This window comes from Crinia signifera, chromosome 1 (genome assembly GCF_055691185.1).
Source record: "Crinia signifera chromosome 1, ASM5569118v1, whole genome shotgun sequence".
NCBI lineage: Eukaryota > Metazoa > Chordata > Amphibia > Anura > Myobatrachidae > Crinia > Crinia signifera.
The window spans coordinates 83,670,649-83,691,699 of record NC_139217.1 but is presented as its reverse complement, the minus strand read 5'-3'; the positions used below and the strand labels follow the sequence as shown (position 1 = coordinate 83,691,699).

The following is a 21,051-nucleotide window of genomic DNA, read 5'->3' as shown; positions in this document are numbered from 1 at the left end:
ATGTAAGGTAATCCGTGTGCGCTCGCCACGCTTCGGGCTTGGTGGTTAGCTGCGCTCGCCACATTATATAAAAACAACTCCACGCCGACGTGGATAGTGGCGGTATGAAAAGGTCGGGAGGACACGTAACGCGTCCCCTCGCCACGCTTCGGGCTGCCGTGGATAGTGGGGGTGTTTCAGGAACACATTCACACCTGCCGTATCATACATCTGAGCAATAGCCACTCAGACGCAGGAGCATATCATTGCAGGAGCGTCTGAGACGCTCCTGCGTGTCAAACAAATGGAGCGCCTCTCCCCCAGCACCAGCATGATCACCTCTCCACCAAAGAGTGGGGATCATGCTGGCGCCAGTGGTGTGAGAGAGGCGCTGACTATGCTTGACAGGGACACCGGGGACAGAGATGCAGTTCCCAGCAACAGTACGGTAGTTACTTGTGTAGTTTCACGGCGGCAGCCTACGCTGATAACCTAGCTTACACTGCCGCCGTGAAACTACACAAGTAAGGCAGCCAGGGACGCTACGCTTCTTCTGACTGACTATGCTAACTACGCTGGTCACGGGAACATGAGGCCGATTTTGAAAGGGACGCTATGCTAAGTATATAACTGCCGCCGTGAAACTAAACAAGTACCAATTTCTTACCAAATCTCTCACTTTCTGATTCTCTCCTCCTATTAAATTTCACCCCATAAATCTAATATATACGGCTGCCCCACCTGCAGTGGAGTAGGGTTTTGCCAAGCTGCAATAGTTACTTGCAGAAATTTACCGCAGCTAATTGGATATCGCCATAAATGTATTTCTGTACTGAGCATCAAGGAACAACAGCAGTTCAGCCTTCTTTTATCATCTCTCTTTTTATCAACAGTGGAAATTACAGAGACTGTACCAGTAAATCTGGCAAAGGATCTTCCAAAGAGATTCTCTACTCCAGATGCCACACCTGCCTCCTCAGAACCAGCATGGCTGGCGTTAGCCAAGAGGAAATCGAAAGCCTGGAGCGACTGTCCACAAATTATTAAGTAGATGTCTTATCCTAGATGGTTAGAACCTTGTTAGTCCTTAACTCTTCTCTGTGTTCCACTATATGGTTGTTATGATAGTCGTACAGTATACAGTGATAACATTTATTTGTCCGAGGGCTTTTACAAGAAGCATTAGTATAATCACATCTGTTACTATGGTCAAATGTGAACAAGCAAATTACTTTCCTTGAGACATTTTTAGAGAATGAAGTTACGTAACTTCAAGAAGTTGCAAGAAAAGGCAACTTCACCTTCAATAGGGCTGAGGCTTAAAATGGTCTTCAGGCAGTTGCTCACCAATTACCAATGCCTCTGCATCCCATCTACAGATCTCACGGTGCCCCTGGCACAACAGATGGACGAGTACAGTCTTCAGGTACTTCTAGTGCTGTAACGATGTATCACAGGGATAGGAAAAATGACACAAGTTAGTCCGACGTATTACTTGCGGGAAGCTGGACATCATAACCTGCACAAGATCGTGTCTTCTTTGGACCACTACGGACAACACCATTTTGCACTCTTTCTTTTAAGCACGTTCATGTTCTGCACATTGTGTTATGTGCCCCTGCTGCAGTGCTACTGTATTAACTCTTGGATTAATGACATGGAAATTTTGAAACCCCCAAGGATTTCGGAAAAAATGTTGAGAGCCTTGGCCAGTGTACCTAACCCATGGCAATCGTCACTGAAATGTTCATAATCATCATCTTATAATTATTGATGAGCTTGTAGTAATACTACGGTGACTGGCCTGCAAACTGGAATGGTTTTAGTACTAGACCGGTGTCTATGGAGCCCAAGGCTGTAAGGCAGATGTTACCCTCAAAACATTGTCAGCAAACAAATCAGATTGTCGGAGGAGATAATGCTGCCATAGAGCCAGAGACGGAGCTGTGTAGAAGTGTTGCTGTAATGTAGGCACGTCCAAACTATGTCCCTCCAGCTGTTGTGAAACTACAAGTCCCATCATGCCTTGCCACAGTTTTGCTATTAGGGAATGATAAAACGATGGCAAGGCATTCTGGGATGTGTAGTTTCACAACAGCTGGAGGGAGATAGTTTGGATATGCCTGCTTTAATGGATATGTTAGTCTGTAAGGCACCGTCTGCAATGAGATGGTCATAGAAGAAAGTAGTCTGCGGGTTCCATACAGCAATCACATATGTGGCAACTATTGACATTTATTATTATTTTTTACTTTATATGCATAGAAAGGATAAATAATGTATTAACTACATGAAGAGTCCTATGCTATTCAGAAAAGATGTGTGTACGTAAACAGGAAAATACCATAGTTGAGCATTTAGATTGAGGAGGCAGCAACCTTTACTCCCTGAGAACATGGCCCATGAAGGAGTGACTGGACTGCTAATATTAGTTTGGGATCACATTGTTCTGTAGAGTGACACAAAAGGAGGTGGGGACACTTTGCATGTGCTATATGTGACACGTATAATCATAAGTATAAATACAAAGTTGATCATAAAACCAACAAACTGAATGACATAGTGGTAGTTTCTCAAAGGTCAAATTCAATGAAGTGTGTAAGCGCGCACAACCTTGAGCCTGCGGAGTTGTGGCCAGTAGTTTGCTCAGACAGGGAAGAAACGTGCCAGGGTTTGCGTTTCATTTATTGAAATTGTTATATGGCAGGGGTCAGGGAACTTTTTTACCTTTTACCCCAAAATATATTTAGATATGCCGATGTTACCCCTTGATTTGAAAGGAAGGAAATCATCTAATTGTAATGAGCACTGTACCCCCAGAAATTTATGATATATCCTGCTAGTATGGTACACAGCCTGGCATCCATTGATGATGTTGATTACCAGGTATGGCCAGGCTTACCTACCCTCCCGGAATGGCCGGGAGCCTCCAGAAAATCGGGTCCTTCTCCCGCCCCCCCCCAATGCTTGCAAATCACAGAGTTTTCCGGCATGAGGGCGGGGCCATGTGATGTCAACCTTACCCCGCCTCCCCTGACGTGTTTCTCCCGGAGAGGTGAAATCCAAAGTAGGCAAGTATGGGTATGGCTGTGTGTGGTACAATATTTGTACCACATACTGTACAGCCATACCTGGTAACCATCAGCATCATCATCAATGGCTGCCAGGCTGTGTGTGGTATAGCCATTGATAACATGACGTCCAGGCAACTATTAGTGTCAGTATTACAAGATGATATACAGTAGTGACAGTCTGTGCAATGTTTTCCCCTAGACTAGAATGGGTATACCTTAACTGGAGCCTATAACCGGGCAAAGAAACTAGGCGCTGCAGCAGCAGTACAGCTTGCGCACTTCCGAGATGGCACAGCAACTATCAATTCTGCTAAAGAAGTGGGCAGACTTGGAGGCAGGGCCCGGGGCATCACCCAGGGAAATGTGTTATACACTAGAGCCTCACGCCCTGCACTGCATCCTGCCCTTGTACACTACAGTACTGTAACACACACAGCCAGGCATGCATGTAGAATCGTATATATAAATTCTATATGCAATGAAATGAAATTCCTGGGGGTAATGGACGGACATGCTTACAGAGACACAGCTGGGTATGCATATAGACGCCTGTGCTGTGTCTCTGCAGCGTGACAGTCCATTACCCTCTCAGGGATTACATTTTTTACCTCATTTGGGGTAATTTACCCTTGTTCCCTGACCACTATTATAGAGCATGTACAATTGCATGTGCAGCTTCAGGGGAAAATCTACTAATGGCTCAGCCACCATCTTGTGCAGAGACCCACTACCGGCATCTCACATCCACTGATGAGAACATAGATAGGAACAATCGGATGCACATCGGCCAGACAATTGGACCACTGAGAAGCCCTTTGTGGTCTCATAGAGGGTGGCTCTCCTAAGGGGCCAGGACCTGCCAAACTGCAAGCAATATTGTAGTTTCTGACTATGGCAAACCCAGAAAATGGTCCCGACATGTCTGCGTTTTTATAGCCACCCCATTACTTATCCCCAACATTGGCAACTTGTCACTGCAACATCATGAGCAATGTACCCCACCCATGATGTTTGGTGGTGATCAGCCTCAGATTGTCTTGACGCAGTGATGGTCTCCGATTCTCCAAATGAAGGCATGTCATTGCCGTTGTGAAGCGGACAGGGATCTTTGACTATATAGGGGATGGTGAACAGTTACATCAAGATGGCCATAATCATCATCAAGATGCATTTGCATGGGCGCACAAATTTAAATAGCTTGCGATTCACTCATCATGCACTCTCTGAACATAGCCCACATGTAAACACCCCAATATGCCTATAGAATCACAGGTGGAGGGGAGTGCAAATGTGCATTGCTCATAGTGGCATACAGTATGGCTGGTTCCAGAGCATGCACTGTTACTACCTAGTGTAGTGGTAGCCAACCCTAGCCCTCGAGAGCTACCAACAGTGCACATTTTCCAGACAACCTAGCTGCTGCACAGCTGCACTCATTAATCACTGACACATTTTAAAAGATACACAGATGGAGCTAATTAGCTCACTTGTGATTCTGTGAGGAGACCTGCAAAACATGCACTGTTGGTAGCTCTCGAGGACTAGGGTTGGCTACCCCAGACCTAGTGCAATAACTTGCATGATATGCTGCAGAAATAGGACTTCTCTGCTCTGCGTTAACATCCTTGTATATAAGGAAATGTGCAACATGCTGATTAGCCAAACGGCGGCCATTTTGAGTGAATGGCGTTCACGGTAGTAGCAAAGCAGGCTGTCTTGCAGAGTTGCCAAGTTCCTGTGATATAATCTCAGAATTCCACTTTTGCTGCATAATTCCATAACATTCTCAGACTGTGATAAATGCACTATAGGAATAAAGCTGGATGTATGACCGCTGTGTAGCACACGACTGGGAACTCTTAAAGCCATATGCTACCAGCAACATGTACACTGGGCCTTGTATGGCTCGCTTTACACCACAGATGCTCATTGTTAACATGTTTCAGAAATAGTATAGCTGCATACATAATATCCAGTTTGAGCAAGTTATACATGCACGCAGGGCCAAATAACCCAGGCAGCAGGGCAGCACACCGCCGTCCTTAATTTCTGCACCTTTAATCGACATGCTCCAAAAATAAAAAAATCTGACTATTTATTTAGTCATGAGAAACCCCATAGGAAGAGATCTAGGAGTGCGTATGACATGTCCACTTTTAAGTACGTCCAACTCCACTGTCATACGCATAATTACTGTACAACTTCGTTATATCAGGTAATTACATAGCTGAAGTATTTTCTCAATTTTGTGTACACTAATAAATATTGATATATAACTCAACACTGAATGTCTGTGGTTAAAAGCACATAAAGAGGTAATATTGTATATATGACTAAAAAGACCTAATATTGTACCTATAGACTTTAGAGGATATGTGGGCGGTTTTATTTAGTTTTCTTCAAACATTTGAAAAGGATTTTGAAATGTCTTGAAAAGGATTTTGAAATGTCTTGAAAAGGATTTTGAAATGTCTTGAAAAGGATTTTGAAATGTCAACTTGTCTTATCCGAAAGTCTGTATGTTTATAGTAAGTGTAATGATATCTAGTGCGTCTATGTTTCTCACTGTACCAGAAACATCATGTCGGACATAATTATTAGAAAAGGGAGGTATAGGAACAAGTATAGTACTCTGCAGTGGCGTGCGGTGGGGTGAGGCAGGTGAGGCACAGCCTTTCCTGTCATACTAACGTATACATTTTGAGTTTATAAAGTATGTCAAAAATACAAAGAATCTACAAAAGAAATCTTAAATTTATTATTCTAATAATTTTTATAGTCAAAACTCTGGAGTAAAAAGTCTATGGCAGGTGCCTCACCTGGCAACCTTTTCTGCAACTCTCTCATCAAAACTCAGCGAATTTCCAGCAGTGTATACTGCTGCACATGTGTATAATGCTGGCATGTATCCCATGGCTCATATATTGTGTGCAAATCTCACTCTGGTAATTGCCAGGGACACCTCATCCATTTACCTCACCACACGTCCCTGGTACTCTGGGATTCCAACAGAAATGTAATTATAATAAATAGCTAAATATTACTACAAACCTATGGAAGAATTATACAAGGCACAAAGCATGCTGGTACTTGTAGTTCAAAAAATAGTAAGCAGTCTTCATTTACCTAGAGGGTAATTCAAACCTGTCCGATGGTTGGGTCTGTGATATTTTCAAATGTCAGGGCGCTCGCTGTCTAATTGACAGACAGGGGGCATTCTGAGGTGGGCACCCAGCGTTTCAAGGGCGGGCCCACAAAAACGGTGGGCGCATCCATAGACATGCTGGACGGGCGCCAGGGAACGCAGGTGTTCCCCTGCCCACATGGGGCAGGCAGCTGACGTCACATGACAACGCCCACCCCCAATTGTGCAGCTATTATTTATTTCCACTCCAGGTACAGCTCCAGTGAGGGGTGTTCTGGGTACAATAATGTCAGGTGATGCAGAATTTTGGTATGTTAACCTCTCTCCTTAACCCTCTGCTGCATCCCAACATTATTGTCGGCATTTCACATTTCAGATGTTGACAGTGTCAATGTAAAGCCTGTTGACATTTTTGAATGTTGGCATAGAGACTGCATCTGTTTTGCCTGTATATTTATAAAAGGTATGTATTTTTCTAAAGTTAACAATAACCCATCGCACTAGCTAATCTGTCAGTACTAGCCTTATGCAACCTGTGGCTGTTCTAGAACACTTAGCATGCCAACATGGCTACTGGCAGATACTGGACCCAACCGGCATTTGAAGGACCAACATCAATTGAGTTACAAAGTCCCAATCAAGGAACCCACTCATACTGTACACCATAGAAACAATCCAGACCTATTTGGTGGTGATTCTGTGATATCAGAGGGAAATAGTCACTTTTCCAGTGTTCTTCTCGTACCAAACACGTTTTAGGTAGCACTTTGTGTGGGGTCCATTGAAGACCTATCTATTACCCTATAATGGCCAGGACAAGCCTGGCTGGTATTTGTGCTCCCACCACAGCTACATTGCCAACAGTTCCCCATCTGTTGTCCTTAAACGCGTCACAAAGTCACTGTGAACCGATGCTACTTTGCAATGTGAAGCAGAATAATCAAAGGAGAATCATGTAAAAGGAACAGCTTTGGGTGACTGCGAGTAGTTAGCCACCGCCCAGACAGAAAGAAATCCTGCCCCATGCAAATGTACGAGTGAATGGCAAAAATATGGTCTATGCGCTATTCACCCGCAAATCCATACTCAATTCCCGAACCATCAAATGATATTTCCGGTCTGTGCAAATGTGAGGCGCTCGGACCCTTCCACAATAAACACAGGCTAATCGAGGCTGGCGCTGGTGTCACAGACCTGCCTATAATGGCCTTGGTCAAACAGTTGGTTACCACCTCCCCCAAAGGCGACTTCCCGTTACTCAAATTGTGAGGGGATTTGTGATTGTTGGGCTCATACATGCATGCTACGATCTGTACGCATGTGCAGTCATTCAATAATCAAACAGTTATTCAATAATCAAAACAGAATAATCAACTTGTTATATTTATATAGACTATTTGGCTGTTTAGATTTAAAATAAAATCCACACGTGGTTCAGACCTACAGGCTAGAATAAAATCATTAAAAATAGGTTTATTACCATCACAGAAATGGACAAATTCATATGATTTTAACATGCCAATCAGGACAATATAGTCTTATAGGGTTTTCTGGAGACATTTCTCTCACTAGACCATGACATTGCACAAAGTATTTGTTATAACCCTTGACAAACCTTGTACTGGTTCCCATAGATAATATAATTAATATAACCTATTTTTAAGTAAAGATATATTTTGTTGACCTCCTTTACTGAAACCAGGGTATTGCTTGGATATGCACAATTTAGATAAATATATGCAAAGAAACAAGAAGTTGCTCTCTTCTCAATTGCAATGCCCCCAGACAGCTGGAGATAAGTCTATTGTCCATTTGCAACCTGTCTTTCAACATAAGGGAGACAGTTGCTCAGCAACAAAATGACAATTTGCAGTAACCATATTGCACTGTCATGAGAGGTCATTGCTGATTGGTTAGGAGAGCCTACTGCATTTTCGTCACTTTTTTTTTTTGGAGGGGGGATTCAATTCAGCATTATATCCTGCAAGGCATCACTGCACTGTTAGGCCATGCACATATAGGCTAAACTATACTAATGTTTTTGCACATCTGTGCTTTGTGTGAGAATATGATTGAACTTACTGGTCATAGTATCTCATAGTATCTTGGTATGCCGGACTGTTCCAGAGTCTTTTCAGGACTACTGCGCACAACTGAATTCTTTCCTCAGACTCACTTAGCAAATAACAATGATACTCCCCATAGTTCCTTAGTTATCAGCATTGATACAACCATAGCTCTTCAAGTTCAGCTATTTAATAACCTGATTATAAACGGGACAGACGAACAGCAACAACAAAACATAGATATCTATTACAAGTAAAACAGTCAATTTGCGTATGATATACTGTAAGCCAGAGAGGTCATTAAGTGTCCCCTGCACACCTTGAAGGCGGCCATTTTGTAAGCAGAAAATATATATCACATGGTTGGGGAACTCACAGTGGGCAAACTTCAGTAGCCCTCCAAATGGCTCCCTCCTATTTGAATAGGCACAATTAACAATTGAATTGGCAGAAATTATTATAAATTTCTATGTCATGGAAAACCTTTAATGCTCAATGGTGGCTCATGATTAGGAAAGAGTTTAGCAGAATGTGACGGGATAAAGGAAACACCGTACAATAACATTCCTTTCAGTGCTGTGGACAATACGGTTTGTGTGAGAACATGCAATTCATCATCTTTTACGGTATTAATACACTTATGTATAAATCTATTAACATGTAAAGTTGTGAAGTTTTTTTGTTTACTGTACTTTTTTTTATTTTTCAAGTACAATGGTTTCTTAAATATTAGTTTTAATGAAATTATTTGCAAGTAAATGTATTCAGTATCATTTGCTCATTCAACTCTGACGTTCCAGTTTACTTTCAGCTGAATATTTTGTGCTAACAGTGTTTTGGAAAATGTTTTAAGAAAAAAAAATATTATAAATCTGTGTAATTTCTATTTCAGTTCTGTCTGACTGTTATGGAGCAGTCCATTGCAAAAAAACAAACAAACCTTCAATAAAAACAAACTATGTACTTTTCAAAGAATTTGTTCAATTTGTAACATTTTTTTTCTTTAAAGTGTGTGTGTGTGTGTGTGGGGGGGGTGTTATCAATTTCGCAGAACTTGTTTTATAGTAATAAAGTAAATGAGCCTAATACAGTAAGCCACACAGTGATGGGGTTATAACAAATGCATGGGAATAAAAATAATGGCCACTAAATTACAATCTGCATCATGGCCTGCCTAAGCAATACAGAATTTCTTACCACTGGAATTTTTCATATTAGATCCCATCATTGAATCGTCATTTTGCCCTTGCTGGCAGCGTGATTAAATAACTCCAGAAAGAACTTGGATGACATTCATGTACATGGAGAGCCTGCTTATATACTCTAAACACTTTTTTTTATATAAAATGTAAAATTTTTTATTTTGTTTTTACAAAACAACGGTACAGCATACAATATACATAGAAGAAACCGTACAGAACGTGAGTTAGGTGCAGCATGAGGACAAGCCTCCCTCCAGTCAGTGGGGAACAACATTAAAGATAGTTTAAGGAAGCACAAAGCATTTCCGTGACTCAACAAAAAACAAACACGCAAGAAAAAAGAACACAAGAGGGCAAGTAAGAGAAAGACAGGCAGGGGAGGAACGGAGAAGAATGAATGGGTGGAGAAGAGGTGCAAAATGTGAGGAGCATTAATGTGGTCAGGGGTGGGGAGGTTGGTAGGAATTGCTGGAGAGACTTTAACTTAAGCAAGCAACAATGTGCCTTAAAATCAGCAGGAGAGAGAGATAGATGCAACTTTGTCAGGACTCTCATGCACAATGCTGGGTATGTATTGAAGGTGATAGATGGAGTTATACAGGTCAGAGAGAGGGGCATTACCAGGTGTTTCCAGTGCTCAGCACCCTGCAAACACTTTCACGTTATCTATACTGTGCATGGCGTGAGGAACATGTAGAAACAAGGCCACACTGAAATGTGTGATGTTATTGTTCAGTAACTATGGCAAACAGAGCAGTTAGGAGAAGATGTACAAACAGTGAAGTGCCCATACCAGGCAGGGCTATGGGGATGTGGACATCTCAGAAATAGGAATAGAGGACAAATCATTGATTTCTCTGCCATGTCAGAAAGCAATCATAGAACCTTTTATCAGTCTTTGCTTTGTTGGAGAAACTGCTAGAACAATAGACCACTAAGAGATTTCCTGAACCAGAAATGATCTGGTTCTAGGCGTAATGGTAAAACTACAAAATAAAATGTTGTGCGTATATATTGTGAGATCACCCCCTCTGGCATTTACACACTGCCATAGAGATAAACACATTCTGAGGGGGAAATTTACTAAGATGGGACTTCTACTTCACATGGGATGTTGCTATAGGCAACCAATCAGATACTATCTCTTATCTTCTAGAAGGTGCTAAATAAATAAGTAGGTTCTGATCGGTTTCCCATAGCAACATCCCATCTTAATAAATTCCCCCCCTGGGTATTGCTTTACATACTGAAATGGCAATTATCTTCCATTCCTAAGTAAGGAGGGGGTTGGGTAGATTTGGGTGTGGATGAAAGGTTTTCAGTCATGGTGGGTGACACACAGATGCCCGGGGGTAAGCTTTGCCAGCCTTATAGAATAGTCTCAGCACCTCACTAACAATCACTGCTGCTGCTTTTTAGATCTCCATTTCCCTTTAAGCAGCTAATCAGCTCCAAACAGTATACATGGTTGTTCCTGCAGCCTACAATGAGCCTGTTCCCACACACCACAGGAGAAGAGAAGATCTCCCCTTCAAGTGCATACTGACAGATCAGGAGTCCTGAGTGACAATCTAGTATCCACAAATTGCCATCTGTAGAGGCTGCTGCCAGCAGCTCTGTGCTTCCTGTGTGTGGGTTGGGAAACACAAACGGCGTTGCATACAGTCGTGAGCTGGTTTTGTATTTCCATAATAGATTGCCCTTGTCAGTGCAGCAGTAGATGAGGCCATCATGTGAGCCAAAGACGACTTGCTTGGAGAGAGTGGAGATACAAGGAGAGGAAAATATAGGCCCATCCGTAGCGAAATGCCACACCTGAGCACAGGGAGAGATGGGAGATCACAGGAGGATTATTAATAGGAGTTTCATTATTAAACATCATAGCATTTCTACATGGGATAAACCACACATAATAAATAGCATCATACCGACATTATTGTACTCAGTTATTTTTTGGACAGGGAACATCATAGTAACATAATATTATATTACACACATATTGTAGTTATAGGGAGTGAAATCTGGAAGATTTAGAGGCCAAGTCAACACCTTAAACCATTCCTGAACAATAGGTCTGATATCCCCTTTCACACCAGCCTGAATTCCCGGGTTGGGCCCTTGAACAACCCACGACTAGCGCTGGCGTGAAAGGTTCCCGGGCAAAACCCCCCCCTCCCTTCCGCCGATTCCGGTCACTAAGGGGACACGGAGCTGCAGAGTGCTGCCCACTCATTGCTATGGGGACACTGAACCCCCCACCACCACCTCCCAGACTATCTCTTCCCCCCTCAAACCAGAAAATGCAGGGACTAGGCTGGTGTGAAAGGGGCCAACCCGGGAATGTTCTTGCATGATCCGGTGACTGAGAAAGCGGTATTATTCAGCATGGGTTGCATAAGCCATTCCCCCTATGAGCATGTGCAGGACGGGTCCTGCAATCACACTGCTGTATGTTAATGTGAGATTCCATACAGCGCGGGAAGCGGCACCGCTCAATGAACTCATATCAACATTGCAACCACCAATCATTAGGTATGGGCACTTGCACCAGCCCCCTGCTTCCATTCTCAGCACACGATTCAGAATCGCATGGAACTAAAGCTACAAGTCAGGCTGGTTCCATGGTTCTAGGGGTTGACAGGCAGGGGTGACACAGATTAGGTAGACAGCACACAATGGAATAGAGGGTTAGGAGGAGAGACATCCCAGTATATATACTATCTAGTAAAAAAGACCGTTCACCGTACATGCTCATCATTTCCCCCAGAACAAGACAAAGTCCAGCTTTGCTAACCTTTTCCCCCAAATGACTGAGACAATAGAAATTTGAATCCACGCAGCCAACAAAAACATGATCCTGGCTGCACTGCGGTGACGAAAACACAGGTTTCCCAATGTCAAACTTCCATAAAGTTTTTCCTGTAGCCTATAAAGAATACAAAAGTAATACAGATAAATAGGTCAAGATAACCCCAGGAATCAAGACAGAATCACATTGTTTACGTCATGATGGCACCAACAAGTCATTACAGGAAATAAATGTACAATAGTTTCTTCCATTCAAAGTTCATTCACATATCTGGCCTTGATCTGCATCACAGGGAGCCAAAAGCTTGAGAGCCAAAGGTTCTTTTATCCTGTCTGGTTATCTCTAATAGGAGACCCATAAGGAAAAGATTGTGTAGAGCCTAAACATAAAGTTAACTAGACACAAGAAGTCCCTACATTAGCAGAGATTATTGCTGTACAGATTAGTTTATGATTTTTAACATACTATTAATTTAAGTATAGTAGAGAGAAGAAAAGGGATGCACACCTCAATAGAAATTTTAATATTTAACTTTTATTTATTTGTATTTAAAAAGGTCCCTGTGTTTCCTCGAGGGTATGTGCTAAAGGTGAAATATATAGAGGTTAATATCACAAACATAGCCGACACATTTAACATATATACTGTGCTCAAAAAGAAAAGAAAAAGTGTTTTTTGAAGTGTTAAAATCACTGGCTCTGGGCCAGCTAAATGCCATTAGAAATTGCTGATACCCCTTTCACATGGCAACTTTCTTTTTCTTGCCGGCTCGACCTGGTAATTTGTGCCATGTGAACGGGGTTACTGGGTCCCGCAAACTGGTAGCAACGCGGCAATAAGAACCGTTAAAAAACAGTTCTTACTAGTTTGTTGCAGTGTTGCTGTGCAGTGTGAACGGGTTAAACGAGTCGAGCGACCCATTTCCCATTCACACTATGGAGGAGGCAGCTCTTGGAGCAGCGCTGCCTCCTACCCCGCCCTAGATGATGCGTCAATCCCCCGCCACGCCCCCAAGATGATGTCAGTGAACCAGCAATAATGCCTGGATTGCTGAGGGGATGTGAACATCCCAAAATGCAGGGTCGCACCAGGACTGAACCGTTTCAAAGTCCCGGTGCGACCCTGCATTTTGCGATGTGAAAGCAGTAGAAGTGTGTTCATAGAGGATTGGGGTTAAGGTCCATACACAGTGGGCAACTATGCCCAGCGTGTATGGACAGCGATGATTACTATCATCGCTGCGGGGAAAGCCGCTCAGTGCATACACACTGAGCGGCTTTTCCCCGACGGAGGGGGAAGGACACTTTGCATAGCGCAGAGCTATTCAAAGCCGTCCTAAAAACCACTTATCTGCTCGTATAACCAGCAGATGAACGGCTTTCCCGGCGATGTTGCGGGAGCGCACAGCAGCGCTCATCGCCGGGACATACACAATGGGCGGCTTTGAGCTAAAAGCCGCTCAAATCTGCTGTTTTGAGCGACTTTCAGCTCAAAGTCGCCCAGTGTGTATGGGCCTTTAGTGTGTTTCCGGAGTTTATTATTATGTTGCAATCTCTTTGGCACTAAACCCAGGGAGATTTGTTACATTGATACATTTTAGTTTCAAGATGGAATAAAAGGTAGAAACTCTGCGAGATATATTTTGACACAGTTTCTCTTAGGTAGTTGTTCCCCTATTAAAACATATGGGAAATAAAAAGATGCATTAATTATTCCTAGGAATATGGTGTTTAGGTACTTCTTTACTTTCACGGCGCCAGCATGGCGCCGCGCGTACTTCCGGGTTACGCTCGCCACTAATTAAGTTAAATAAACGGAGTTAACGCCATGCCAACATGGATAGTTCATACCCCCACTATCCATGTTGGCATGGAGTTGATTTTAATTAGCGTGGCGAGCGTAGCGAGCCACCGAGCCCGCAGCGTGGGCGAGCAAAGCGAGCCCCGCAAGGGGACTCTGACGCACGGCGCCATGCTGGCGCCGTGAAAGTAAAAAAGTACCGGTGTTTATTATGCTGCTTTATTCTGTATAAATCCCACTGGAGTTTCTCTGTCTGACTGATTCCACCTGGGCCGGTGGTAAACCGCAGGCAGTGGTCTCCCAGCTAAGTCTGTAAAAATATTATTGTTTGTTGGGGAGTTCTATTTTCACATGCAGCCTCGTCCTATTAGCTTCTCTTTATGTGCTGCTTCTACCTAAATTAATGTTGCATTTTGGGATAGTCTACTCTCTCAATCACCATCTCACATTATGTAACATTAGATCATTGGACATTTCTATTCATCATAAAATATGGCATTAGCTGGTCCTGCGCCACCACCAACACGTGTTTCACCACCTATAAAGGCTTTTCCAAGGTTTAAAGATTATTTTAATTTAGTTACCAATAAAATAAAACCCTTATGTAAAATACATTTCCCAGGAGTCTTCCGTATGTGGTTGGTTGCTATAATGGCAAAAAAGATAAATAGCCCACATCTTGGGCCTTATTTTGGTTCACTCTTTCTGACAAAATCCTTCTTAGATGGACAAAACCATGTGCACTGCAGGGGGACAGATGTAAATATCCAGAGAGAATTAGATTTGGGTGAGTTATTTTGTTTCTGTGCAGGGAAAATACTGGCTGCTTTATTTTTACACTGCAATATAGATCTCACTTTGAAGTAAAACCCCACCCAAATCTAATTATATCTGCACAAGTTACATCTGCCCCACCTGCAGTGCACATGGTTTTGCCCATCTAAGAAGGATTTTGTCAGAAAGAGTGAACTAAAATAAGGCCCCTTATCAGGAAAGTGCCATGGCTAAGCTAGTGAGTTTAGCACTGCTAGGAACCATGCATGCAGAACACCTTTAAAATAAATAAGCTAGAGGGTGTACCCTGAGGGGAATTATATTAAAGATGGGATGTTGCCAATAGCAACCAGATTCTACTTCTTACTTAGTTAGCACCTTCTAGAAGATGATATAGAATGTACAGTAATTGGTTGGTATGGGCAAAATTGCATCTTTAATAGAACTCCCATCTTAGTGAAATGACCCCTTAAGGCCCCCATACACTACTGCGATTTGGACCGAATTATTCAAGTGCCATATCTTAAGTGAGCCTCTTGAGGAGCTGCCGAGTGATAGGAGTGGTTTCTCAGGTATGAGCCAGAATGGAACAGTAGGGGGCAGGGACAGACACTATTATATACATAAATGTATTCATACAGTACTAGTTAGCTGTATCAGATAAGTGCACTCCTTAGTAGCCAGTTATGGCACCACAACCTTTAGATTCAAACATGCCCACACCATGGGTCTGCAGACCTCTAGCTGATGTAAAACTCTACATCCCAGCATGCCCTACCAAAGTGTTCACAAGAACTAATAGCAAAACTGTGACTAGTTACTAGTGAGAGGACTAGTTACACAACAGCTGCCCTACACCTTTTGGGATAAGTAGTTCTGCAATAGCCAGAAAACCATAAAGGGATTAGAGCACCTTTCTCTAAGGGGCTGATGCAGAGGGGTAAAGGCAGGAGATCAGTGCCAGTATGATAGCAACAGTATACCAACACGATAAAAAGCAGTCACCACTAGAACTGTACAAAAAAACTGTTTATTAGCATTTGTACAGATATAATGCTAATCTCTGTAGGTTGTATTTTTACTGTGCTGTTATACTGGTGTCTGCATACTGGCAATCTGCTTGACGGCATTATGAATGTATCCCATGCACAGTTAATACTACTGCTGTTTGTGCAATGTACTCTACCTTGTGTAGTTCGCACATAACATCCTCAGTAAGTGAAAAAAAAAACAAATGTGCACCTACAGCCGGTATGGCCAATCTATGGCCCTCCAGCTGTTGTGAAATTACTACAAGTCCCAGCATGCCTGGTCATAGTTTTGCTATTAGGGAATGCTAAAACTATGGCAAGGCATTCTGGGATGTGTAGAATCACAATAGCTGGAGGGCCACAATTTGGCCATGCCTGCCCTACAGTATGTGGATTTGGACACATTGTGAATATATCAAATCATACGAGTAAAGAACCATGCAGACAGGGATGGGAAGGGGTGTTACCACATTACCAACGTTCAGTAGGCAGTACACCAGCATGTGAGTTGTAATACATAAACGAACACAGAAAATGATTTATCGAAGGAATACTTTGTAAATCATATGCAGCAGACCCAACATAATATATATTATTATTATGTGACTTACTGGGCTGAGGGCCAGCACACATCCTCCTAGGGTGCCTACGTATACATGATGTGGTTTTGTGCTTACACAAGGAGAGGAAAACACAGCTCCGCCTTCACAGTGACACTTCCACACACACTGCTTCACCTGCAACGGTAACAGAAAGACATATCCATCATTTAGAACGGTATGGGTCATTGGGTCCATGTGCATTGGGTCAACCACTGAAGGTTGACAGAGTCATAAGGTCAACACAAACATTAGGTCGACAGTCAAACGGTTGACACAGGTTTTTCTTGTTTACTGTGTTTAGAAAATCTTTTTTTTTTTTTTTACACATTTTTTATTTGAATTTATATAACAGATGTGAGAGACGCTGACATTTTTAGCTTATATTTTGATATCTCTCACAGAGATGTTGGCATTCAAAGGGTTAATACATCAGGGTGAGGAGAATGTGGCATGCACGGTGAGCATGACAACAAGGGGGCGCCACTGGAAACAAACCTCCTATTCTAGCTTTCAGGTGATCCCCAACAGATACACTACTCCCGCACTCCTCGTCCTATACTTACCAACAAGACGAGTGAACAGCAGAAGTAGTGTGGTCTAATAGGGGCCCCCATCTTATTTCTCTTTCTTTAATAAATAATTGAGTGTTTTTGCTGCCTTTTCTGTTGAGGAGTATCCTCATGTAATTTATGGTACGTATAACTATTGGGTCACCACAGATCCCTCGCCGATACATTGGATACCGGTTCCAAACAAGCATTAACCATGGTTTGTTTGCTTTTTATGATAGGATATATTACTTGTTGGCATGTACTAAGACAAAACGTGACCTATGATTAATCCTTGAAACTTCCTCAATTTAGTGACGATTATTGCAGACCGATTAGGCATCGGCACTACAGGATATAGGACGGTCACTTATAAATGGAGAAGGATTTATACCCAGTAAAAATGCGACTTCACAATATCGCTTTATATTTTCGCAAGGTACTTTAACGTACACAAGGCACCACATCGTGCACAAAGGAACATTTAATATGTTTTTAAAGGCACAATAATAAAAATGTAAAAACTTTTAATTGTATGTAAATACATTTGTGTAATATGAGATTGAGAGTGCACCTCAACATAGTTTATTTTTCTTCTTTGCATATGTAATTAAAATGTGCAACTCTCAATATCAGTAGAATTCATTACAATAGGGGAATACTCCAATGCAGACCCGGTACCTGTAGCCACACTGACTGGAATGGTCTGTACTGGACAATACAGATCATGTCCATCATCGTAAGTTTTGTCTAGCTATGGGAACATTTATATACTTCTGTAGGTTATTAGTGGTGCACCAAATATTACCAAACATATCTGTTATCATTATATGCAAAACCTGGAACATTAGCATAGTAATTACTGGTCTTCTAACCATAGATATAATATATGAACATACTAACGCTATTCAGTACAGATATGGGTAACAGATTAAAGTGCGTACTTCAATGTCTACAGCATATAAATACTGATCGTGCGAACCAAAAATGACAAGACCCGACACTGGATCAACAGCAGGAGAACTCTTCACGGCATTTCCGGTAGAGAATATCCAGTGTGTTTCCCCAGTACTCCTGCTCAGGGCATACATGGATCCATCGTAGCAGCCTGTCAAAGAAAACACAGTCAACTTTAATAATGATTCCAAATACAACCCTGTTAATTATCCTCAACTTTCTGTAATAAACACATGTATGTATTATGGAAGAGAATCTCAAAGTTGGCCCTCAGGAGACCAAACCGATCAGGTTTTCCACGTCTCCTCACAGAATCGCAAATGTATTCGCTCCACCTATGGATTTTTGTGTCAGTGAGTAATGAATACACCTGTGGGTGACCTGGAAAACAGACTATTTGGGGTCCTGTCGAACAAGTTTGAGAATCACAGTGAAACATTTCCTAAGCCATACAGCCATTATTTTGGAAATGCCTTTTAAAGAGATTTCATTTACTCAAGTCTAAATTTGTGTTTCTGCACAGATCTTCACATTACCAATGTTCTCCATTTTATTCTCACAATGATAACACGTCATCTGATCCCCTATACCGATTGTGACAAGGATCACAAACACGAAAACGCAAATGAAGACTTTGATGTTGATTTTTAACGGCAGGTCACAGCATAGCAGGTTAAATCCATCTGCAGTCGGTATTGCAGGCAGTAGCATACAGGCACTCTCAGCATAGCAAACTCTTGAAAGGCTCCAATGGTCCCTATGATAAAACACCCCTGGCCTATCACTTGGGTCGCTATTCCACCATCAAGAGCAAGGTGACTCTGCCCTGGAAACCCTTCAAATCAGGAAATCCAAGGTGCTGCTGATTAGACACCTGTGATTCAGCAACTGCTTCCAAAACCTGGTCTGGATCCACCACATTACTTTCATGTGGGAGGATGTTGTCTCTACCATACAATTCTGAACTAGCAACTCCCCACATACGACTTAGAAAATATGAGAAAATAAAGTTGGTAAAACCTGCGTGTCCTATAATCTCATAGAGCCTGAGGAGGGAAGATAAATGTAATCCTTACCTACAAGGATGAAATTGCCACATTTAGATACTGCAGCAGAAGATTCAATACGATCTCCAAGGATTCTCTCCCACATCACTGTCCCAGTGTGCAGATGAAGAGCTTGCACTCTGTGGGAGTGGGATCCTATGTACACGGTGGCTGACCAGTCTTTGATGTCTGATATGACGAGCAGTGGGGAGGCATCGACACATTTGCTGGTATCAGATGCCCAGCTTTCCCGCAGGCACATGGTCATCTCACAGGAGGAGGTGGGTCTTACACGTTTGTGCCCTGCACTAGGAAGGTCTAACAAGCACTCTAGATCGTCACTCCATCCTTGCATGACCTGACACCTCTGCTCAACCGCTTCAGTGTGCGAACACAGGTTTATAAACAGCCGGCTTCCTCTGCTCACAGTTATGAATGAACTAGCATCTGTTTCAGGACTTCCCAGAATGTCCGCTTTCCTTTTACTTGGATATTCTACAATGCTGGTAGGTCTGTTATTTACCACTCTATTTACATTGGTTTTGTCCTTTATTTTCTCCTCCACTGGGCACCTACATTTAAGGATGTGTCTGTGAACATCTAGAATAGTATCGCTGAGGATTATTTCCAAAAGTCCTGGTACAGGTTTACCAACCAGAATCTCCACTTCTTCCTGAAGTCTGATTGCCTTTATAGAGTCACCTCCAGTGAGAAGGAACATGGAGTCTCCAGCAACAGCAGGGCAGCCTTCAGGGATTCCCAGGACAGACTGCAGGAGCAAAGAGGAGACACCGGTTACTGTTGCACTGTGGCAGAATTAGCATATAGGGCCTTATTCTAGTTCACTCTTTCTGACAAAAACCTTCTTAGACAGACAAAACCATGTGCACTGCAGGTGGGGCAGATGTAACTTGTGCAGAGAGAATTAGATTTGGGTGGGGTTTTACTTCAAAGTGAGATTGCAGTGTAGAAATAAAGCAGCCAGTATTTACCCTGCACAGAAACAAAATAACTCACCCAAATCTAATTCTCTGCACATTTTACATCTGCCCCCCTGCAGTGCACATGGGTTAAGAAGGATTTTGTCAGAAAGAGTGAACTAGAATAAGGCCCATAATACCCTGGATACACATACCTTCCACAGGTCTTGTACGCTATGCCACAAGCCATCTTCAGGCTGTTTTAGGTGTACATTTGTCTTTTTCCTAAAGTGATCTCCATAAATCAGAGCCAACCTGGAAAAGTCTATTTTACCTGAAAATAAAAAGAAAGAATTTTTTTTTTTTTTTATGAAGTTAACAGTTACTTATTATATCCCGGCATATTCTGCTGTTTTACAATTGACACAAAAGAGTTATAAAACAAGACCGGTAATAAACAGACAGAGACACAAGTCTACAATTTGCAGGAAAAAAAGCATTGCTACAGATAGAGCAGCACTCAACGGCTGCTCCTGGCCATAGAAACCCCAATTGCCACCCCGTGCCAGCCGACAGAAGGGAGCGTGCACGCACGAGACGCTTGCGCGCCCTGTTCTGTCGGAGCCCCGCACCCACTCCCCTGCTCAGCATGCAGGCTAGCAGAAATTAGCCCTGCTAAAATAGCCTAGTGTGAACACTAAATATAGGGTACAATAACCCTAAGAACCAGTGATGGATCTTACCTATGGGCTGAGGGACTGCACTGGCTTCACAGTGACTTCCAATTGGAAGTCCTACCTGTCAGGTCACAGACACTGCAGGCAGTACCATTTAGAAGTGGCAGCCCCCCTACTAAACGTAAGTAGGAGTTGCAGCTGCTAAGAATACACCTCTTACCATGCTTTGTAGAATGTAAGACATCCAGAAGTATTAGGTCATCAGGTACCGCATAGCTCTGCAGGTGCGCCTGCAGCTCCCTCCATAGGAATCTCTCATCTACAGGTCTTTTGGGTACAACAAATAAGACTAATTTTTTGGCCTCATACCACATCACCGCACAAGATTCCACTGGTTCAAGTCCTTCTATCACCTGAAAAA

The 21,051-nt window shown here is 42.6% G+C and overlaps 2 protein-coding genes across 7 annotated transcripts in view; one reads left to right on the top strand and one right to left on the bottom strand.

Annotated features, from left to right (window-relative positions):
- Positions 1-9,239, top strand: part of CRACD (capping protein inhibiting regulator of actin dynamics) — a 135,123-nt gene extending 125,884 nt beyond the window's left edge. For all 6 annotated transcript variants that reach the window (XM_083168583.1, XM_083168612.1, XM_083168620.1 and 3 more), the window contains one exon: positions 873-9,239. In XM_083168583.1, the coding sequence (XP_083024709.1) occupies positions 873-1,030 (158 nt within the window). In that variant the 3' untranslated portion in view covers positions 1,031-9,239. The remainder of the gene's footprint in view (positions 1-872) is intronic.
- Positions 9,240-9,321: 82 nt separating this feature from the next.
- The window catches only part of AASDH (aminoadipate-semialdehyde dehydrogenase), a 47,635-nt gene continuing 35,905 nt past the window's right edge, over positions 9,322-21,051 (bottom strand). Inside the window, exons 9-15 of the mRNA XM_083168632.1 lie at positions 20,851-21,043; positions 20,169-20,287; positions 19,064-19,802; positions 17,975-18,138; positions 16,492-16,617; positions 12,261-12,392; positions 9,322-11,281 (exon numbers count right to left, since the gene is read on the bottom strand). Coding sequence (XP_083024758.1) covers positions 10,859-11,281; positions 12,261-12,392; positions 16,492-16,617; positions 17,975-18,138; positions 19,064-19,802; positions 20,169-20,287; positions 20,851-21,043 — 1,896 coding nt within the window. The 3' untranslated portion in view covers positions 9,322-10,858. The remainder of the gene's footprint in view (positions 11,282-12,260; positions 12,393-16,491; positions 16,618-17,974; positions 18,139-19,063; positions 19,803-20,168; positions 20,288-20,850; positions 21,044-21,051) is intronic.